The sequence below is a fragment of the Cyprinodon tularosa genome, unplaced genomic scaffold, assembly GCF_016077235.1.
Source record: "Cyprinodon tularosa strain WSP-4 unplaced genomic scaffold, ASM1607723v1 ctg566, whole genome shotgun sequence".
NCBI lineage: Eukaryota > Metazoa > Chordata > Actinopteri > Cyprinodontiformes > Cyprinodontidae > Cyprinodon > Cyprinodon tularosa.
Genome location: NW_024039303.1, coordinates 30,126 through 54,234, shown reverse-complemented (window position 1 = coordinate 54,234; position 24,109 = coordinate 30,126). Strand labels below are relative to the sequence as shown.

At 37.5% G+C, this 24,109-nt stretch overlaps 1 protein-coding gene across 1 annotated transcript in view; it reads right to left on the bottom strand.

Moving 5' to 3' along the window:
* sntg1 (syntrophin, gamma 1) overlaps window positions 1-24,109 on the bottom strand; it is an 81,995-nt gene that overhangs the window by 32,887 nt on the left and 24,999 nt on the right. The window contains exons 2-12 of the mRNA XM_038305803.1: window positions 23,034-23,356; window positions 22,359-22,408; window positions 13,634-13,768; window positions 10,286-10,342; window positions 10,090-10,147; window positions 9,947-9,990; window positions 7,633-7,674; window positions 7,237-7,339; window positions 5,039-5,121; window positions 4,657-4,787; window positions 402-531 (exon numbers count right to left, since the gene is read on the bottom strand). Coding sequence (XP_038161731.1) covers window positions 402-531; window positions 4,657-4,787; window positions 5,039-5,121; window positions 7,237-7,339; window positions 7,633-7,674; window positions 9,947-9,990; window positions 10,090-10,147; window positions 10,286-10,342; window positions 13,634-13,768; window positions 22,359-22,385 — 810 coding nt within the window. The 5' untranslated portion in view covers window positions 22,386-22,408; window positions 23,034-23,356. The remainder of the gene's footprint in view (window positions 1-401; window positions 532-4,656; window positions 4,788-5,038; window positions 5,122-7,236; window positions 7,340-7,632; window positions 7,675-9,946; window positions 9,991-10,089; window positions 10,148-10,285; window positions 10,343-13,633; window positions 13,769-22,358; window positions 22,409-23,033; window positions 23,357-24,109) is intronic.

Here is a 24,109-nt window from a genome sequence, read left to right as displayed (position 1 = left end):
TTTTTAAAGAAGTAAAATGTGTAGAAATTATATATTTTATGTGAGATTTTGTGTGAGCACTTCTCTATGATTGAGATAGATAAGCTTGATTTATTTCCTACTTTTACATGAATATAGCCAAAAACATAAAGTCTTTGGTGTACTTGTACTTAGATATCAAATAAAATGATTCGATATGATGACTTTAGAGTAAACGCAAGTGTTTGCTGTAGGAGGATAAGTATAGTTTAATAGTATTGCTTTTGTGTAGATAAGTGTGAAGGTACATTATTACTTGTCTATATTACCTTATGAGACTATATCTTATGAGACATTTCCAAGACAATTAACAAAACAGTAAAAGTGCTGCATGACCAACATGCCCAACACCATCCCTTGGTGATGTATTGTTTGTTACTCACATTGTGCTTGGTGAGACTGGAAATGTTACTGGCTATTGCCTGAAGCCAGTCCAAGCAGTCTTCAGCACTGGGAAACTGTATGACTCCACTGCAGACTCCATCTACTGCTATCACCTGGAAAGCATTTTTCCTAAAAGAACAAAAAAAGGTCTGTTAGCACATATTGGCACAATCATCCTGTGATTTCCATATATATATATATATATATATATATATATATATATATATATATATATATATATATAGTTTTTTTTTCTTTTTGGAAGATAAATGTTTTTTGTTGTAGACCATACACAAATAGTACATAACTGTGAAGGTTGGGACATTGGTTTAAATATTGTTTAAAATTACAAATCTTAAACATTTTTTCATGCATTTGTGTTCAGTCCTCTTTACTGTAACGAACCTGAATCCAGTGCTACCGTTTCCCTTCAAAAAGGAAGTCCATCTGTGTGTGGTTTAATCTTAGGATAAATACAGCTGTTTTGTTAAGGCCTCAGGATTTGATAAAGAACATTTCATTTTCCTCAAGATACATACGGAAAACAGTCAACATCTGAAAGAAGGTGCTCTGGAAGCAAAATTTATTTTTTTTCCTCTGTGCAAAACATTGCGTATTGTGAAAAACAATCACTATATATCACCCTGTAAGACATGGTGGCGGCAGCATCATACTAGGAGTCAGTGATACGATGGCATGGCTTAGGTCAAAACACATTTTAGCACTCAAATTGCAGGTCAACATAGACCACAGTGTAGAATGTTCTGCAAGACTCATTAATCAAGCTTCCCATTCAATCTGATTGGGCACAACTTTTTGAAGGCAAAAGAAAAATACCCCAGAGAACTTGCTGTCACATTTTCATAGGATGTTGGTTTTACAAATTATTGACAGGAGCTGAATTCCACTGTGAACTCACCCATAAATGTATGAAAAAAATATATCCCTGCAGAATAAATATGCATGTTTTTTTTATTACCCTTTACATACAGTCCCAAAGTCAATAAACTTCAGTCTTTGGCTTTAATGTAACAGAATGTGAAATACGGGACTGACATTAGGACTTTTACAAAGCAGGACATCTCACTGATTATCATTACAAATAAGCCCAATTCCTTTAGCCTATTGCACAAAGCATTAATTCATAGTTCTTCTTGAAAAGGGCCACTTTATTGTAAAGACCTTCGATAAAAACAGTTTTTAAAGCTTAAATCCTTAAAAGGAAACCCCTCACACCACTCCACTATCTTTTATTTACCACTACACCCTGCAGACAGGAAACTTTTGCTTACTAAAGCAGAAAATGCCTTACAGCACAGCTAGAGCTACCAGATAACTAAAACCCATAAATTAACATCTTGGATTTTATATTAGACACAGCAAATGAACAATAACTGGGTCTGAACCAACTGTGAGGTTTTAAAAGGGATTTATATTTCTAACTGTTTATCCGACTCATCTTCTAAAAACAAACTAAACTCTTAATATCACAAGAAAAAAAAACACAATAAAAAAGATACATAAAGGGTGTGATTCATGTTTATCATCGCAGCCATAGCACAACCTGAAAGCCTTGCCTGTAATATGGCTCATAAATCCTAAAAACTTATGCAATATCCTCATCCAGCTGTCAGTTAATGGGCTAAAACCGGCCAGACCACAAGTGAGATTCATTAACGTCTAATCCGTTAGATTACTGCATCTATCATTTACAGGGTAATAAAAATGGAAATACATTTATTGGCAGCTTAATGGCTTGTTACGTCAAGTATGAAAAATTCATCGGATCAATCCTGATTCATATGCAAAGAACCAGTCCTAATAAAACTTATCAGGAAATATTTTTTTTCCTGTGCAGCTCTAAGTTGACATTTAACAACTAACATATCCCATTTTCATACAGTATAAAGCTCATATACAAAACAAGTTTACATAGTGCTATGTACAGACACGAAAAAAAAAAAAGATCCAAGAAAGAGACTGAAACAAAATAAAACAGGGAAACATAAATCTAACATGGTGTAAAAAAAACAACTGTAGTTCAGTAAAATAAAACACATTTTTAAATATATTTCAAAAACTCTAAATCAAGTCACAGACTCTGCATCACACTGATAATACAGAATCAAAGTACTCCATATTTGCAATATATATTTATATGTCTGAAATTCTCTGAACTTCCATATCAATGCGTTTTTTTTTTCCTCCCACACTTAACATTTGGTCACTGCTGCACTTTATGAAATGGAAATGTTCATTATATTGCCAAGCTGCTGCTAATTCACTGTCTAAAAAGCTGTACAAAATTACATTTCATTACAAAATAACAATAAAAGTCTAAGTCTAAGTGTTAAAGTCTTCAATTATCTTGACAGGTTATGTCTTTTGTTTTTTAGGGTGTTTTCTTTAAATTGGCTGCCAAAAATTATCTACCCTCTTTAACCTTACAGCCATGAAACACTAAACTTGGGGATTTTACATGATAAATCAACACAAAGTAGTGAAAAAAAATATATTTTGAAGTTAAGAGGTTATGTTTTTAGTTTTTTTTAATCTAGAAATAAAACTGGTAAGTGTAGCGTTCATTATACCCCATTCAGTCTGTAATTTGTCAAATCACCCTTTGCTACAGCCTCCTTCCCTACAGCTCTTTTGAAGTATATCTTTTTCTTTATCGGCTTTGCATACTTCTTTCCACAACAAGATAGCTCAAGCTCAGTCACTTTGGATGAAATTTTAATCCTGGTCACAGAATTGACAAAATATGCCCTTGACAATTGTTTGATCTGAATAATGAAATAGTTGCTACTGTTGTCTGAGCTTTGTTTACTTTGGTAATGCGACCCTCTGCCCTAGTCTTAAGGCTTTGGCAGCCTTTTGGTTGTTTTCTTCCAGCATTGTCCAGCATTTACTTCCATCCTCCCATTAACTGTCACCTGGTTCCTGCAGCTTCTCTTATCATATTTTACACTTTTCACACAATTCCAATGTTTCCTTGTTAACAACATATAGGATCTTTTTGCTTAATTGCTTTTTTTTGCCATTGAAAGACAAATTTGCATGAATTCATGACTAATAATTAAAATTTTTAAAGTTTCTAAGACCAGAACTGCAGGGCTCCTCCAGAGTTACTATGGTTGTACTAGTGATTTATACTCTCCCATTGCTAGCCCGTCAATTCATACATACTTCCATGGTTTTGTAAATTTACAATTGTGTCATTCTCTATGTATTTCTCTATGAAAGCGAACACTTTCATAGAGAAATACATAGAGAATACAATCAAAGTTTAGGAATTTTTTTTTATTCCTAACATCACCAAAACCTCCATGACCTGTCATTTTGATGTTATCTGCACATTAATATTCTTTTTCTGATACCTTAAAAAACAGATGTATGAATTATACACATGTAAACTCTATTTACTACTAACATAAATGACTAGTAGGGCAACTGATTGCACTAGATTTTATTTAGAAGTATAGTGGGGAAGCAATAGAATGCAAATAAAAAAAAACATATTTGTTAATGAACCTGAAATAAAATGCATTAAAAAAATGTGGTTGTGATGTTTAAATGTTAAAGCATTCAAGGAGTAGAAATAATTTTGTTTATCATTTTGATTATTGTTTTACCTGATGATCTACAGTACATCAGGTAAAACAATAATCTGTTTAAGATCTGAGCTGGTGTTGAGCATTATTTAATTGCTACATGCCCCTAGAAATAATGGCAATATGGCTATGACAGATAGGTCTCATAATGCTGTGAGACATTTTCATTTGTTCTAAAATATTATTGCAGGACTTCCCTGTTTTATTAAAATATTTTATTGAGCTACAGAAATACACAGAGGACTGTTTTATTGCTGATTATGTTTGATCTACAGGGCACCTAAGCAGCTCATAAATACAAGGCAGTTTTATCAGAGGTTTATTTTAGTGGTTCACTAAGTAAGGTCAAAGAAAAATGCTTTATTTGGTATCTTCTGTGGATTAAATTTAGTCGGAAGCAAGGTGGGTATATATATAAAAAGGATCGAAGCAGTTTGTGAAATATTTGCCAAAAGAAAGCTAATTTCATCAAACAGAGAAAGGTATGCGTAAAGAAGCCATGTCGAAAAAACAGAATATGTTATACTTATAGATAAAGCCCAGCACAGCACTCCATTTTCGAATCCCTAAGAAAGGGATCTCAACACAACTACTACATTGAGCTTTTAATAAAAACAGCCTCACCAGCCCCACAGCTCACCTGCAGACGTCAGAGCCGGGGATGTATTGCGACAAACGTGAGTGTAAGAGAGGAATGAGGCGCAGGTCCACCCATCTCTTCTCCCAACGAAGCCCTGGAGAAGTGGGCCAGGATGAGCAGGACAGTGTGTCCTGTAACAGTGTGAAGGATAACTTAGAGGAGACCTGGAGTCTTGCAGTGCTACAGCTACTTGTGTTGCAGGTGCACAAACAGGCTGCAGATTAGAGCTGAGTCATTTCTTTTAAAAAGGTAGAGATAGGGTGTCATGGTTATCACCATGCAGTGACAGTTGCATGGAAACGACTCTCTGGCAGTGAGGGTGCTGCTGCATGGTTACAAGACAGTTCCAGAATCAGCCAAAAAAAAGTCTGAGGGGGAATACCGTGTTGTTGGGGTGGTAGTTTAAGTGAAGGCCGCTGTCACACAGGGGAGATGATGTCCCGCTACTCTGGTCGCTGGGGATGCCTAGAAAATAAGCAGGAAAAAACAGGCAAAAAAAGTATTTATTATATAAAATATATGAATCTTGGATCATCTCCTCTATCTGTTTCATAAACAAAAGCATTGTTACTTTGTTCTGCTCCATTGCAGGCTTCCACTTTGTGCCAATTTGTATTCAGTTGACTGACTGACGGCCAGTCAACCTGGCCTACATACGCATATGAAAGGATTTTACAAAAGCTTTCATGTCTGATGATGGGCTGAATCTCTCTCACGAGACACAGTCAATTGCACTGAAATGAGAAATGAGTCAATTCTTTCAGTTTTGTCTTTAGCAGCTTCTGCCTCAGAATGGCGTCTCTTCTCCTGGTTTTCTCTCTTTAACAAAGCATTATTTTTTGGCTTTAAACAGGCAACCATCTGATCAATTTATCATGTTTAAAATGTATAGTTGAACAAAGGTACTTTATTAACCTTCATTTTATAAAAAGGAAGCCTCTTTTAAACTTTTCTTAATTTAGGTCAGTTAGGGATTACCACATTTTATCATTTGTTTAATACCAGAATAACATGTTGAATAATTATTTTATTTTTCAACTAAGTCTTTAAACAACTAGAGAAAACCCAAAATGCCAATGTCATTACTTTAGTTATTTTACAAGATTTGAGTAAAACATACATCAATGGATGTAGTTTAATCCAACATCTATGATGCTCTGCTTTTTGGTGCAAGATCATACGAAATTCTAAGAAAATTAGAAAAAAGAAATGAGAATTGTGGACCTCTTAGAGTCTGCTTGTCCTTTTGTACAATTTCCAAATAAACCAAAATCCCACATTTACCCGTTTAAGCAATAATATACTATACATATAATGAAAATGTCAAGACATATAAAAGGAGATGGGTCAACAGATGCATATTAGTGTTATAAGGTGCTAAGACCCAATTACCTTATGCTGGTTGAAGCTGGTAAGATTTTGTCTTTGTTCATAGTTAAAACAGCAGTATATGGCAATTGGCTGAAAGGTCCATGTCCTGGACTCCAAGGAAACTAATATTTGAACATTTTCTGCAAATAAGCATAATAAATCTGGAGGAAAAAAGGGCAAAGCCTGAGAAATGGAAATAGTATCATATGAGATAAATGAAAATAGCAACTAGGACATTAGAAATGAATTTAAAGCTTTGGCACAAACAGATCTTTTAAAGGAACAATGACCAGAGGACAACTGTATGTTTGGCAGGGCATTTAAAGACGACAAAGTCAATAGTTATATTTTCCATCATGAAATCCTGATTCTACTCCTGTAGACAACCGGCAGGCAGAGAAGACAAGGCGGTCGCTCTACCAGTGTGGCCTTCAGTGGTTACTGTGAGGTGGACAAATTTATTGTAATTTATTTATTATATTTATATATTCAATTTGAAATATTTGTTTAATTTCAACTTCCTTCAGCATAAGAAATAAACCCAAGTTGCATACAGATCAGCATCAGTGTATGCTTATGGGTGCAATTGGATTGATATGGCTCAAATGTAAAGCACTTTGAGTGATCAGTGTATGACCCCATTCAAGTTTAGTCAGTTTACCATTTACCGTAAAAAAACCTGATTAAGCCATATCAATTCTGGAAGAAAGGGGTTAACCTTCGAGCAAAGTATTAAGAAGCCTATGTTACCTGAAATGTTATGTTATTTAAATTCCTTTTAATTATACAGAATATAATGCCTATAAACATCTGACTATCAAGGAAGTTATATTATATGTATATATATATATATATATATATATATATATATATATATATATATATATATATATATATATATATATATAAATAAATATATATATATATTTTTTATAATTTTTTAATCTGGCATTTAGCATATCCAAAAAATAGAAGTATTCCTTGATGACATAAGCAGGTAACCCTTAGTCTGATCTATAGTCACAAAGTGAGTGTTTGTTCATAGACTGCATATAAAGTTCTGGTTTCTACTGTAATTTTTATTTTCCTCAAGGAGGCTTGAGTTTATTGTTTCCAGGACGACCACTTCCAGACAGAAAATAAGACCTGCTAAAAATAATCCCATTTAATTGCTTTCCAGTGCTTCAGCGTTTTGTGGAGAGTTCTTACATGTGCAGTCCTCACACAGCGGCAGTTTCAAAAAGGCTGGAGTCTTCTTCAGGAATGACACTGTGAGAGTTACCTCTTCACCTGCGTTTCTCAAAACCTGCACCTAAAAGTTACAGAAACGGGCTCATGTTGTTATGGAGGGAGGTGTAGGTTTTGCAGTTTTATTGCTGGGGATGAGACTTGGCAATGAAAATGTCTGGCTAAGAATGGAAAATCCAAGATAAGGGATAAAAACAGCTGCATATGTTTTCTCCAATTTCTTATGAGGATGGATAAATGAGAAAAAAAAGGGGTTTTACATGCCAAAAAGATACAAATCATCAAAATAAGACGAGATAAGCTGTTGAAAGAGTTGTGTCTGTGTAAGAAACTCTGAAATATGAACTGACAGCTTACCACTTCCTCATGGCGATAGCTTCTGACATTTATTCCATTTATCTAGAAAACAACAATAACATCAGTACTCTGAATAACATTTCACCATCTTTGCACTGAAGCACATCTTACAAAAATGATTAATGATAGAACATCGTTAAAGTGCCTTGCTAAAGTACTTATACTTTTCTTAGCATTCTAACTGTAGGCTTCTAGTAGGAATATGTCATAAAATATGAATAAGATGTATTTTATTATGATCTTATTTGATTCAGCAACACAAAGCTCCATATAAATGTAAAGCAGAATGAAAATCTACAATTGTTTATCTGGCAAGTTTCTGAGTTGCATAGGTAGTATAATGTATTCACCTGTCTAGGCCATCATCACTTTGAGGTATTAACTTTGAGGCTGTTCAATTTGCTGTGAAGTAAACCATTCCATTGTACATATGGGTTTATATTTAGGTCATTGTCCTTCTAGAATGTTAAACTTTATCCCAGTTCCAAGTCTTCTACAGCCTCGGGCAAGATTTCTTGTCTGATTATCTTATAAATAGTTCCATCTAACTTTAACTCTGGCTAGCTTAGCTGTTAACACTGAACTAGTCCATAAGCACACCATGTTACTGCCCCACTGTGTTTGAAAATAGCTCATGCCAATCAGATGAAATGCAAAGTGCCTACAAACATCCACTTTTTAAGTCTTTTCATAGATTGGATTGACTATGACAAGGGGTTCATCTATCAGTTGAGTTTTTAATTCCTTTGTCTCCACTCTCCTTAGGAGCAATACTAACCAGCATCTCTGTGCCTGTTGGAAAGGTATCCCAACAGTGTGATGCTGCTACTGATATGTATCATAATGTAGATTGCGGGTCTTTACTGATAGCACTTGTTTTCATACACACATTGCTTACTAGAAGAGAGCAAACTTGTTTGATTTTGATCTCAAATTGTCAGTTTTGGCTCTGTTCAAGTTTTATCTCAGCGTTTTCATTGGTCTTATTTCAATTTGTGTTCTAGATATTTTCTTTTGTATTTGCGTTCTTAAATATTTCTTGTATGCCCTCTTGTGTCAGTCTCCTTTTCCCTAGCTCCCGTCTTGCCTCTGTTCACACCTGCTCCCAATCTGCTAATTAGCCTTGTCTTTGTTTCTCTCTGCCATATATTCTCCACCTGTTCAGTCACTCCTGGCTGGTTTGTACTGTCAATTGGCAGTGGAGGTTTGACAGGACCCAAATGCAAACACAAAATGCTGAAGTGGTTTCTTGAATATTTAATTAACCAAAAGGTTCAACAGAAGCAAACCTCCAAAAACATGAATCCACAAAAATCCAAAAATGCAGAAAACCAGGAATACTCACAAAAAGAAGGGTGCAAAGAAATGACAACAAACCTGCAAAGAGTAACTGAACAGGAGGAGACTATATGGCAGAGAGAAACAAATACAAGGCTAATTGGCAGATTGGGAGCAGGTGTGAACAATCAAAAATAACTAGAACACAAATGGAAATAAGACCAATGAAAACTCAGATAAAACTTGAAGAAAACCAAAACCGTGACACAGATTATCTGAGCTTTTTTTTCTCCTTTCATATTTTTACTGTGACCTTTTAAAAAATGTGGCAAATTAAAAAGGAATTCGTATCGCTTTCTTTTAGCAAAGGTGTTCCATTAAGGTCACGTTTATACTCTATAGATGACAGTAGTCATGGTGATGAATTCTTCCTCCTGAGCTGTGGATGTCTGCAGCCCCTTCAACGTTACCATAAGTAACTTTTCTGGTAGTTCCTCTGGTTAATGCATCTGGGCTCCTGATTAACTCACATTATTAGCTCGGTTTCCAACCAGTTTTTACAGTTGATTTAATATAGTGGTATCAAAATTAAGGAGGGTGATTCTACACTTTTAAGAGTTTGTTGAAAATGTTTAAATGTTTAAATAAATATATTAATATTTTAAATATATTAAATATTTGTTGCACAAACCACAAGAAAATATTTTGAAACTTTTATCTGTAAGATGTAAATAAACAGTAAAAAAAATATATGCTTTTTGCAAGGTACTTTAAGTGATGTCTCTTCTTCCCAGTAAAGTATAAATATAAGCATCATAATTAAATGTCTCCAACACTCACCATGGGGGAGACTGGGTGCAAATACTTTTTAATTAATTCCTTTGGCTGAAATGTATGTGATAGATGGGACCTGTGCCTATGTGAATGAATGATTATTCCACCTAGTCTCAGGGACATGTGGCACATGAATTATTTAATACACCGGGTGTGGTATTTTGCACAATGGGAGGAGGAAACATTAATGTGACATTTTTACCTGAAGGATGCCGTCTCCGATAAAAAGTAGCCCAGAGAGTTCAGCTAGAGAACAAACAAAGCGACAATAAACACTTTATAACAAGCACAAACTAAGGGCTGAAACATCAGGAGATGAAAACATCCACTAAACAGTTCTCTTACCTTTTTGTTCTTTTGATATTTTTGATATGACAACAGGGATTTTGTGCTCCGCTCCACCCTGCGGAGGTAAAATAAAATCAAGAGCTATTGATGTCACTGTTGTAGTGGTTCAGCAAGGAAATGATCAATAACACTTGTTCACACACGACTTAAAGAGGTCCAGATGGGTTGCCAAATCAGCTGAGATCTAAATTACCTTGATGCTGAGACCGAACCCTCCAATCGTCTGCCGTCTGATCGTTACAGTCCTCTCCTGCACATTGAGAGAAAAGACTAATTTAGATAGTTGTAAAAGCCAGCAAGGGATCTGTCCTAAATTCAAATGTAGTTGTACTAAAAATATAAAAATTTAGTTTAAAAATCACCCAATTTATTTTAAATGTGTATTAAAACTGTCAGTGTGTAATCATATTGTGGTTTTTCTTTTCTTTTAGCTCCACATGAATGATGATGTCCTCAGTCTAATTAAAACAAACTAATTAGCAACGCTTTTCTTTGACATGGGGAGATCATGATCTGATGTCCAATTATGCAAAGCAGTCGAGCGCACTTCATGGTTAGTGAATGAGTCAAAATGTGACTTTGAAATTTTTGTCATGGCAAAAACTATTAATCCTCACAAAATGATTATCTGCTTATGAATCCATTTTCCTTCCAGTAGTCTATAAGACAACAAGAATATCCTCCATATTAAAACTTTAAGAATATGACACACAACATATTCAGAATAGTATTTAAGTCATAAAGGCAGTTTACTCTCATTTAAACTTGACAGTTTGTTCTGTCCTGAATCTGTGTTATTAGGAAGGGAGTTGTACATGGTAAAAGAGGGTCCAACCCAGCACTGACAAAGTGTACAAAATTGAGTGGCCAGAGTAAAGGACATGTACATTCTTCCTATTATAAATGTCAAATAGCAAGATGTAATTCAAACAAAGACACCTTTGTACCCATCAACAAGCTTCTGGTAGAATTCCTGATAGGTATTTGCCCCCTCTTTTTTGAAGAGATTATATAGTTCAAGTCCAAAAACCTGCCGTTTATCCGTCAGGGTCACAGCAGGCTGGTGCATATTGCCAGCAGTCTATGGGAGAAAGGTGTTTTAGACTAGAAGCATACCATCATGCATACACCCAATCACACTTAAGGGGTATTTAGGGACATAAATTAACCAAACAGTTATGTTTTGGGGCTATGGGTGGAAGCCAGGGTACCCAAAAAGAACATGAGAACTACATGCATAAAGAGTTTGGGTTGTTAATAATAATATTAGTAATAATGATATAAACCAAACAACATTTTTGTAAAAATGTTGTTTACAATTATTTTTATGTTAAAAAGCGTAAATGTGTCCAAATTTCAACCTGCTAAGATTTTTAAAGAAGTCAAATTAAGTGTTGATAATTGTGCATATTTATTGTTGCACATGATGTGCAATCAAAGCAATTTTAAAAGGGTCATAGAATGCAAAGTTTACATTGTCATTGTTGAATAACGATAGTTCAGTGGGTGAAATGGACGTACAGATAAGTTCAAACCCCATCGACGCCTCCTTTCTCTGCAAATCTCACAATTCTAAACTGCCACCATAAAACGGCTGAATTCAAACGAAGCTTGGACAGTTCAAAGCAGGATTTGCTAAACTTCTTTTACTGAAACGAGGGGCTGCTCTGCAAGCCATCACAACCGCAAGCTGTAAGTAATATGTTGTTGCTAAGCTGTTAATAGCAATGCTAACATATCTATGGTGACTAGATTTGTGTTTCCAAAAGGGAGGATGATTGGATTGGACCAGTCCTCAGGGGGGAATGGAGCAACCAAACCCGACCCGGTGATGGTAGCCTGGACAACGGCAGCCCCGTGCTTCCCCCCTACCTGCCTTACCGTGCTTCCTCCTGCTGCCGTTGTACAGGCTACCTTCACCAGCTCGGGTTTGGTCGCTCCGTCCCCTGGTTGGGTTCTCGGACCAGCCCCGGAGCTCATGGCTTGGTTCTGCTGCACTGTAGTCGACCAAAATCCCGTTTCAGTGAGTGAGTGCTTGTTGCTATGATGTGTCTTTGCTCAGCAGCTTTGCTCGTTGTAAACCAACCAATCAGCGCAGAAATCATCTAAATATTCATGAGCATACCATAAAAGGAAGAAAACCTGTCGTTTCATTCTAGGTCTTATAACCCGGCTTGAACTAGAGCTCATAGAACAGCAAATTAGCCATTTTCAGCCCAACCAATGTTACACACCTTATTCAGAGACCTTAAGGGCCAGCACAAAATACCCTATATAATCATTCTATTACCCCTTTAAAGGTTCTCCTTGACACATCCAAAAATATCTTGCTCACATTGTGAGCAAATAGCTCCATCTCTGTGCCAATTGACCAAAAAGCTTTATCATGAGGGCTTTTGGTTTATCCATGAGGATAGCTGCAAGCATCAGCTTAAATCATGCTTGAAAGTGAGTGTTTGAGAGCAATATAGTATGTTCTCTCCTTTGCAGTCAAAGCTCAAGTAAAACTTAATTCATCATAGAAATAAACCTTCAAAATAAAAGCCACCTGTGACAGAAAAACAGAAAAAATATTCTAATCTCAGAAGCTTGTTGATGGCTATAACAAGTGTGGTTGAAGGACAAATCTCCAATAGAAACTGCTCAGTTTTTTTCAATTGTGTCTACCCAATTCTATGTATTAAAAAATAAGCTATGTGTAGGTATTATTACATATTTCTTTTTTAAATGCATCATTAAAAGCCTGAAAAGTATATGAATATAATGTCTTTATCAAACAAAATAAAATTTCAAATGTAACTGCAAGCTAACCATTCTTTTGCCAGAATATAACTTTTTCTAAAAGTAAATGTAGAGCTTGAAAACAGCAGTAGCACAGAAAGTCTCATGTGGTGTAAATTTCCACCAATTTTTCAAGGCAAAATGTTCCTTGATGCGTTTTTTGTACCAATTGGTTCAGCTAAGCGTAACGTTGTTGAAGCATGTCCCTCCTCAGCCTTATCAAACCGGTGCCAGATGGTGACCCAGACATGACAGGGTGGGAATGTGCTGGAACAGCAGGAAGGCCAACACATTCTGTCAGAGCCAATAAAGCATAAGGTACCTCATGCTACCCGCCTGTCTCCACAGGTAAGTTTTATTTTAGGAGGAAATTCGACTTAACTGCAAATTTAAAAACATCCTTACCTGACACACTAAAGATGTTTGGATTTCTAGGTCTCTGACCTTTTCGTAGATTAGTAACAATTTTTCACTAGACGCAAACCTCCATTTGCTCGTGAAGACTTTTATCTGGGAAAATGTTATTACATGAATGCCATTTTGGTAAAGGCCATGGTCTCTGGGCTATGGTGTATTTACAGATGCAGTGGAATAGCTGTCAAAGGTGATGACAAATCAGAACTAAATGCTATACTCAACACCTCAATATCAGCAGGTGAATTACTGTTGAATGAATAGATTTCCCTTGTAAGGTGTGAATATACTGTTTTAGATATGTTATGAGCCCCAGCAGTGTTATGAATTTGACTGGGTTACTTACACTCGAATAAAAAGGTTCTCCCGAAACACAGATGACATCTTGTTCCTGAATGGTAAGAATATCTTTGGCCAAGTGTAGTCGAATATTAAATGGCTCCTCATTACCTTCTTGCATCAAATAAATCCCAGTCTTTGTCTGCGAACAGTCAGAGAGATAAAATCATTCATCATCTGTCCGTGACTAAATTAACTTGCCATGAAATGAAATGTCATTGAAAACTCTCGTGCAGGATGAACATGAAAATTAGTTCTGACTGATGTCTGTTATTTCCTTTTTTTTTCCAATGCAAACAAAATGTTTTAATTGTAAATGCTAATATTAAAAACAAATAAGCTAACCATATAAATCAGAAAATAAGAAATGTAAAAAAATGCATTTGTGAGTTCAAATAATAAGCTTTTGTGAAACCTGTAAATGCTGTTCCTTCTGTGACAAAAGTACTCAGATTGTATCATTTCACAGAGAGAAAGGCTGGTGACAATTCAGGAAGATGTGACATAGAAAGGCTGGGGGAAAAAAGTTAAACCACACCCCTGCATTTGTCTCTACTTCATATCAGGCATGCGTGAGGGCTGTGTTTGTGTTTCCAATGGTCCCTTTACAACATGCTAATCTGCATAAATTTGCATTCTGCATCTCTTTTCCTCCTTGTAGGCTAATTGTGATGCTAGTCCCATCCTTGACTTAAAAAAGGTCTGAATAAAAGAAGCACCTTCACCTGATGAGACTGCTAATAGGAGAGAGCCACCAGTGTCAGCATCCTTGTCATCAAGCATATGATGCATAAGAGCAGATAACACACTCAGCTTCATAGCTGTTGGACATTTAATCTTGAGTAATAATCGGTTTATGTCTTTGTCATGGTGAAGAGCTTAAGGAACTGCATCTATTTCTATCACACCCCAACTCCCACTACAAGCGCCTCAACACCTGCAGCCATGGAGTAAGAAATTAAATGAGCAAGACATTAATTCAAATTATTTGAAGCAATATGTGTCTGTGCAAGCATCATTAGCGGAACGAAATGAGGGCAGTAGTGTCTGTGTATTATTGAGGTCAGGCAGCGTCTCACTCGACTAAGTGTCGTCTGACCTGCTGTGCCTCTTATACTGCAAATAATTAGCCTTATCTCCCATCCTATTTTAAGGTGCACCGTCACCCCCCACATAACAGTCCAATCTGCATCATCATCTTTAGAGAGCCTTAAGTTTTACTGACAGCATAAGTCATGAAGCAAGGACATCTTCTAAACGGGGAGCATATCTTTAAGAACAAACGGGGAGGAATCTTATGCAAGGCATTATTAAAAGCCCTTTTTCATCTTGCTATTTCTAACTTTCATTAGTAAATAAAGGGGTCTTCCAAAAGTACTTGTACCCTTCAAACTTAATTACTGGTTAGACTTTTTGTCAGAACAGAGCCAGATATTTTATGTATTTTATTGTGACTTTCAAGGCTCTCAGGCCAAACTGATCACCAGACCGAGTTTGGGATAAACAGAAAGAAAATCCAGACTTAGAGTCTGATCCTTAAAAGGTTTGCGTGTATTAAAACCAAAATATTTTGTTGATGCAAACTTTTTCATTCAAGGTGCAAAGTGATTTGAGTGGACTGACTTGGGAGTCAGTCACATATAAAAGCAATGCAATCTCTCCTCGCTGCAGTTCCTTTCATCTGGGTCATTCCAGCACACAATTACATGGGTGTCTCCTTGGGTAAAGTGTCAGGTGTGCTGTCCCAGGTCTTGGATGCAATGTTGCACAGGATAGACAGGTACAAACATTTTCCAAGGACTGTGGACACATGCATTAACACCAAAAACAGCTTTTCTGCAGTTGCTGGCATTTTAAAAACTTTAGAAGCAAAGGACTGCATTTATGTACAGTTTGTTCCCCACTTAAATGGGGAGGATGTCTTTAGAAAATAGAAGCAGACACATGCTTTAAAGGTTAAGGTTGTGTGTGAGTCTAGGGGGAAAATCCCAAATGTTGTGGTAAAATACCTTGTGTCAAAGCCAAGAGTTGGACAATATGAAGATGGCTGGCTTTTTGGTACATTGGTATTGTTTACAGTCTGTGAAAATGCTTCATGTTGTTTTTGGGTGATAGTGCATACTTCTTTCCTCCATTCCTCCTGGCAGCTCTTGTCAATCCAACCACACAGACAGAACAGGGTTATAATGTGGTTCATATCACAACAGGGAACATTGTAGAGTGCACCTTTGTCAAACTTAAAAGCTAGTACCATTGTATGAAGGCGTGCTCTTATGTGGCACAGAAAAGTTTGCGCCGATTGTACGTGTCAGCTGCATGCTGCACAACATCACACTCTGCCAAGGTTTGGAGCATGCTAGGCTGACTGTGAAGGACAATGAAGTCTGACCACATCCGGGACAGCCTTATGCAGTCTTAGTCAAAACATTTCTTTATTAACCATTGCAGGTATCATTTTATTTAATAATTTATTCAATTAAACAATATTTAAAATAAATGTGCCATATTTGGAGAAAACTAAACTGAAGGAATATATAAAGAAATAAGGGATTTAAATATGTTATACAGTTTTTTATGTCCTTTTGAGAAATAAAGTATTTGTGCCCCTAGTGTTCTGAGAGTAAAAAAAAGAGAAACACAAAAAAGAAGCAAGAGAAGTCATTTCAGTTCTGCATTAGTACATCTACCCAGCTTGGCAAACAAAGTAGAGAGCAAACAGCACGTAAATAGAAAGTTGAGCAAGGACATTTTTCACCGGTGGTGAATATATGTAGCCCTTAGCCTTGAAAATGAAATGCTTTGTCCTGAAACCAGCAAGAATTCTTTTCATGTTTTCTCACATTATAAACATAGAATTTTGTAATTTTGTAAGCAAAACTTTATTGTGGTTCCCAGACTTTTTAGCTGTTTTTTCAAGTAAAATCTAAAAGTTGGGTGCACATCAGTATCTAATGTTGCAGATCTAGTACTTTGTCAGACCTTTTGTTGTAACAGCACATACCTTAACTCTTTTAAAGTATGTCTCTCTACAAGCTCTCCCTCTCAACCTTCCCAAAGGATGATGATGCATGGGTTAGGGTTGATGATGTCACCAGTGCGACAGAAATCAGGAAAGTAAACAATAGAGAGCAGCATGTAAGGAAGCCAGGGCGTAGTAAGTGTTCTGTATTGATTTGCCCTTTTATCTGTCCAAATCTCTCTTACCACTGCTGCTTCATGTTTATCACATGTAAACAGAGTTGTTTCAGCTTGTTTGATCAAAAGTAATTGACAGAGTGTATTGACATTTGTACTTATGTTGCCCTTATGGTATCACTTATATTAGCGGGTCTACCAAGGTCTGATGTTCCCACTGTGTGCTGATCAGAGCCAAGCCGCCTTAAAGTGAATTCAACTTGGGTTATTTGCCAGGTCGCATGCCCAGGCATCTGACCCGGGTCAGTGAGCTGTTCCCACTGCCATTAAAAGCTGATCCTTCCCGGGTTTAAATGGGTTTTTCGGCCAGTGGGAAAGGGGTATAACACTAGAACTTCCAAGGCCATCATTTTGACGGTTCTGAGATTTTAAAGGGAAAGAACTTTATTTTCATTAATTATATTTTGCTCATGTTAACTGACTTTTCTTGTTTATATATTTCCATCATTTTCACATATTCTTTTGTAATTAACTAGAAATGTAAAAGAAATAGCAGATATTTTAGTTATCAGGCTCCTCTGGTGTGGAACCAACTATCAGTTATAGTCCATGGGGCAGCCACGCTATCTACTTTAACATCTACGATTAAAACAATTACCTTTGATAAAGTTTATACTGTGGTTAGATGGTGTCACGTTATCCGGCACTAGCTCTATAGTTATGCCACTATAGGCTTAGACTGCTGGAGGATATAGGAATGAGTTTTTGTCATTCTGCTTTATTCTATCTTTCTATTCTACCATTCTGAGATATTTGCTGGTCTTACCCATCAGTATGGTTTTATCTCCTCGTAGAAGCTCCATCTGGTCTGTTCCTGTTTGGCTGTGTCACCATCCTGGATGGAAAAATGAGCTGGGTTGCTGCCATCAACACCTCTGATTATAGATTATAGAATTGGGCCTGTTTTTTTGTGTTTTGTCCTGTTTCTCTCATAGACATAGCTATGGGCTCAGTTTTTACTGTGACTAATTGTATGTGCTCTTTTTCAGCCCTTTTAGCATGAAAACAGGCTCAGAGCTCATCCGCTTAAATGTTCCTTTCCTAGACAGAGCCACCTATGGAGCTAGTTTAGCATTACCTACCGGTATTCTAAGAAAAAAAAAATATAGATATATCTCTATATCTATATATGTAGATATAGATATAGAAATATATTAGTGCCTCATTTTTCCTCTTTTGTGTCACACCGAGCCTGGTTCTGCTAAAGATTTCCTCTTGTTAAAAGGGATTTTTTTTCTCCCCATTGTCGCTGCATGCATGTTCAATGTAAGGGATTACTACAAAGTCAACGAAACACTGCAAACAATATCTACTATCACCACATGCTCATCTAGGAGGAGGGTGAAGAAGCAAAGTAAAGGACACGCTTGATGCAATCAGCTAGTTTTTTTAGATAGAAAATCTTTGGGCAATCTGACTGTATGATCTGATTGAATTGTCTTTGTTAAGTGCCTTAAGATGAAATGTGTTGTGAATTGGTACCATATAAATTAACTGAATGGAATTGAATTATGGAAGGCAATAAAACAATGAAAATTTGTTGAGAAGTCTCAGTTTTTTTTAAAAAGCCTATATTTTCTAATATAGTTACTTATCTCATATTCAGAGTGTGGCGTTTAAAACCCTTTCTTTTTCCCTTTATTCAGCAGAAATAAAGAGCATGCCAAAACTACATCAGTCATTTCTCCATCATAGCACCCATGACTTACAAGAACGTCTGTCAAAACACAGTGATTAACATGACTCAGGCCGATGTGACATGTGTCAGATTAATGTCTATGTCTATAATAAAATCTCTTATGTGTTTCATTCTAAATGGGGTTTTTGATTGTCACTTTTTGTGGTAAAACATTAGTAAAGCTGTGTACTCCCCCCTGCTGATTGTGAGTCAGATCCTCATATGTCATATTACTTTATCAGCATGCAGAGCTGGAGCTGGAAGCTTATCACAAACGGTCACTTGAGAGTCATGTGGAGGCGCATTCTAATGTGAGCTATGAGCTAACGCACGCAAAGCTGTCTTCTTTCGATTAGATCACCTAGGTTGTAGAGATAATAAAGGGGAAATCCACCATCACTAAAAGATGAATTTTTGGCTGATTTTCTCTCCAAAATTCCTTCAGTTTGGTTGGGATAGACACATATGACGAATTGTAATCTCACAGGCTTTGCAGTCCATGGGACACTGAATCCCTGAGAAAGGTATTATGGATCCAACATAAACTAGTGGGCATCTTTAGATGCAAATATGTGAAAGTAACCCATATCCATCTTTTTCTAATTGTACTTGTTAACTTTATTTTAGACTTAGACAAACTTTATTGACATTTTGTACACACAGGGTGTAAACAAAACAAAATTTTTGTACAGTACAGCTCTCAAGACATTTCCCCTTCTTAAAGTGCCGCAGTGATAAAATGTAAACATGGTGATCAAATGCAAATTATATGAGATATAATGTACAGTTTTTCCACCACAGTTTTTTTCTTTTTATCCCCCAACATTCAGCTGTCTAATGGCAGTGGGGAAGAAGCTGTTGCAGGATCTGCTGGACCCTGCATCAGATGCTTCGAAGTCTCTTCCCAGAGGGCAGCAGAGAGAACAATCAATGGTGGGGGTGTGAGGGATCATTTATAATGTTATGTGCTCAGGACACGCAGCGCTGGGATGAAATGGAGGGGAGAAGAGCCCCGATGATCATGTCTTCAGTTCTCACTTTTCTCCTCACCTTCTTCCAGTCTGCGGCGTTGCAGCCTCCACACCATACACTCAGACAGCTGGTCAGAACACTCTATGCTGCTTCTGTAGAAGGTTGTGAGGATGGGTAGTGGGCAGGTGGGTTCTCCTCATCCTTCTCAGGCACTTTTGTGCCCTTTTGACCAGTGAGGCAGTATTTACAGTCCTGCTGACGTTTTCTGTGATGTGCACCCCCAGGATTTTGGAGCTGATGACCACCTCTACAGCTGAGCTGTTGATGAGCAGTGAAGTGTGGTTAGGGCAGTTCTTCCTGAAGTCAACAATGATCTCCTTCGTTTTCTCCACATTCAGGATCAGGTTGTGTTATCTGCATCAGCCCACCAGCCGCTCCACTACCTCTCTGTAGTCGTGGTCGTTGTTCTCTGTGGTGTCATCTGCGAACTTCACAATGTGATTGGTTGTGAACCTGGGGACGCAGTCGTGTGTCATCAGGGTGAACAGCAGGGGGCTCAGGACGCAGCCCTGAGGGGAGCCTGTGCTTAGAGTGATGACATCAGAGGTCAGTCCATCCCGAACTGACTGAGGTCTGTTTGTGAGGAAGTCTAACAGCCAATTGCAGAGGGGTGTATTGAATCCCAGCTGTTCCATATTTCCTATCAGATGCTGTGGGATGATGGTGTTGAAAGCTGAACTAAAGTCCAGGAACAGCATCGGCACATGGGTATACTTCTCCTCCAGGTGTGCTTTGCTCAGGTGAAGAACAGAGGAGATGGCATCCTTAGTGGAGCGGTTGCGTCAGTAGGTGAACTGGAACAGGTCGAATGTTGGGGGGAGTCTGGAGATGATGTATTCTTTAACCAGCCTGTTGAAGCACTTTATCGTGATCAGAGTCAGTGTGATAGACCAGTAGTCATTGAATAAAGTGACTTGAGGCTTCTTTGGGACCGGAATGAAGCATGTTGGCACTATGGAATGGTCCAGGAATATGTTGAAAATGTATGTGAGGACACCATCCAGATGATCACCTGCCTCCTCAGAGTTTTCCTCACTTCAGCTATGTCAAGGTTGAGTGCCTCCTCTCCCTGATGTGGAACGGCTTTCAGTGCTGGAGTGCTGTCTAGTGCCTCAAACCTTCCAAAGAAGTTGTTCAGTTCATTTAGGAAGTCAGCGTTTGCTGTATCTACCCATATACCTTGCCACATCCTCCTGGTGTTGCTGGCGTTGTAGAAAAGATCTTGGATTTTATGGCTGTGGTTCTGCTTCGCTGATCTGATGGCACAGTTTAAGTTGGCACACACTGTCCTCAGTGCCTCTTTATAACCAGACTTGAAAGCTGAGTTCCATACTTTTAGAGATTTCTGACCCTTCCAATTCAACCAGGGTCGCTGGTTTGCTCAGGTAGTGGTGTTCCTTTTGATGCTGACGTCCTCAATGCATTTGTTTATTTGGGCTGACACAGTCATGGCATACTCCTCTATATTTAATAGGTTGTCATAGGGTGCTGCAGCCTTAGATATTTCGGTCAGAACATTCAAAACAGTCGTCGAGTTTCTCCATGGCACCCTCAGACCACACTAGGACCTCTTTAATCCGATCAGCTGGGGCCTGTATGCAGAATTAGCATGATCGAGAGGTGATTTGATGACCAGAGGTGAGCAGCTCTGAAAGCATCTTTGACATTAGAGTAAACCAGGCCTAAAGTGTTTTCACCCCGAGTCCACATGTTGGTAAAAATGAGGGTGAACAGTCTTCAAATTAGCCTGATTAAAATCGACAGCAATGTTGAAAACACCCTCTGTGTGTGCAGACTGAAGCTCAGAGATAGCCTAGTATAGAGTTTTCATGGCCTCTTTTGTATTAGCGCTGGGGGGCACATAAACAGCAGTAAAGCTAACCACACTGAATCCTCCGGGCAGATAAACAGTTAACAGTCAGAAGTTCGATGTCTGGAGAGCAGAAGCAGGCGACCGATCTAGCATGTTTACACCAACTGTTTTTGATGTGAAGACAAAGCTCGCCACCCCAAGTCTTACCGCAGAGTTTTTTGTTTCTATCAGTGCGGTATAGTGTTAGCCCCTCCAGGCTAATAGCATTTAATATTTAGTGTGATGTGTGAGAGTTTGGAGATGTTGTTTTTTTCTATTTCTTTAAGCATTACACAATCTGACCTTGAGGTAGATACACTTACCCTTCATTCCAAAAAAGATTCACAAATATTTCTCAGTCATGTATACTTCTCATTGAACTTAAACTGTTATTTGGGATATAACCCGTTAAATATAGATACAGTACATAGCAACAATTTCTTCTTGAAGTTCTTCTTGTGATTCATTTAAATGATGAATTATATTAAATTTTTTTGGTTTATGTTAACAGAAAAAAAGCTCCAGGTCAGCAACCTTCTGTTTTTATTGCTGTGGTTTCACTTCCTGATGATGAAATGAACATTTTGGTGTTATTAGCAGCCCTGGATTCTGCTTTTACAGTACAAAATACATTTTCATGATGGTTTGTTGTATAAACCCTGAAACTTAAAAAGGATTCACGTTTTTTTTTTAAACCCATTTCTACATGTTACTACCAGGTATAAAGATGTAACTACTATAAATCCTTCCTTACCATCTCCTGAGTTTAAAAACAAACAACTGTGAGTACAAAAATAATTATAATAATTTCTTGCTTGCAAGACTCAGTTTATATGATTTGGATTCTCCAACATTTCCACTCTCCGGCGTTCTAAACATGCTGCAAGGCTTAATGTTGTGTCCCAATGCTTTAAAATGCTTGGACACTTCGTTTAATTATGGTCAATTGTGAGAGATTGATTAAATACCACTAACCTCTTCATTTGAAGTCTTGAAATCCATGTGCTACAATGCAGTGAGGGATTCTGCAATAGAGAGAAAAAAAACTAAATTAATTTGAGACTGGAGGGACAAATGCTTAATGATGGGGCCGAGTCATGCAGCAAAACCACATGGCTGAGTTTAAATCAGCGTTGTTAGCAGGTTGCCTATACTCATTATGCTCCACTGTTTCTCATGTGTAGCTTAGAAAATGGAGGGAAATAGATCTTTCTGGTTAAACATGCCTCTCCCAAACCCAGCTGAGCATAGAACCCCAATGGTGCAATTTTCTGCAGAAAACTGGAGACCATTAAGCATTAATGAATAATTTATTAGCAAAGGTGAGAGCCAAGGTATCCTAATAAATGTTTAAATATTGAATCCAGCCTCCTACAAATGAACTGTTAGAATATCTCATGGCTTGTTGGAGAGCCTAGAAAACCGAACCACAGGATTGCTCTATTATATAAGTAAAAACCTAAACATCTTTAACTCTAAATGGCACATTCTTTAAAGTCACCACACCTGATAATTAATTATGAGGAATGTTTTACAGAAGGTTCATATACACAGCATCAGTCTTAATCAAACATGACAGCCACTTGACTCGAGAAATGGGCTCACACTGGGTCTTTAGAAGCAGCGCCGCAAAGGGAGACTGAAACTTACCTCAACAGAAAGGCCCCCGGCTCTTTGAGTGCTGAGGTCTAGCCATCGAGCAGCAGGCTGATCCCTGATCTTAGCCGTAGCAGGGGGCCTCTCAGGATCATGGCTGTCATATGTGGGAGGCAGGAGAGCAACACTGTCACTATTCCTGCTGGCTGTGTGTGCGTGTGTTAGCAGGGTTATTCCCAGTAGAGCAAATGCTGGAGAGCAGATTGAGGTTATCGTTTGGAGGAAAGAATCTCTTCTAAAGGTCCCTGAACTGTGTCTGCACTGCAGTATCAGGGAGGAAGGGGCTACGGTAATGTTCTGCTCCACAGAGGTCCAGTCTGAAAAAAATAAATAAATAAATAAAAAATGATTTAGTGAATGTTGTTGATAGCTTGCTTAAGACTAGGAATGGAAATATGTAATCTACATTTGCAGACAACACAGATATGAGAGTTTTTGTCGTGAAGGCTGTATGTACAGAACATCCTGGATGTAGAATTTAAGGTTCAGGCTTCATCTTTTAAGCAAGCTATAGGAAAAATTAAACAAACTCAAAGTTTGAATGATTCTGATGAAGGATCTACTCGAACACTTCACACATACAAACATGCCAGAGAGAAAAAATATGTAATTAACTCATATTCTTCTATTTTCACAGATTTTTCCAAAGACACGCTTGTGATCAGAATCAGAATCAGACATTTTGGCGTTACTGGCATTTATTAAATTCCAGAAGCACACTCCCGGAAAACATGCCTCATTAGTATCCATTGTTGACTCAATGCCTCATTTTTGTAGAGCTGTAGTGTTTTTGCTACCATCATTGTCTGAATCAAATGTGAAAACAGGTAATTTATCAAGACAAATGTAGTAAATACTTTCATTGAAATGCACATCTGAAACATTTTAAAGAAAAATTGAGCATTTATCAATTTTTGTAAATACTTATCTGGTCATATTTTGAAGATCATGTAAATTTGACCACCCCAAAAAATCTAGAATCTCCTTATTTGTATTTTTTGTTCTACAGAGACCATTGGAGAGAATAAATTCACTATGATATAAAAGAGCCTTCAAATTAACCCTTCGAA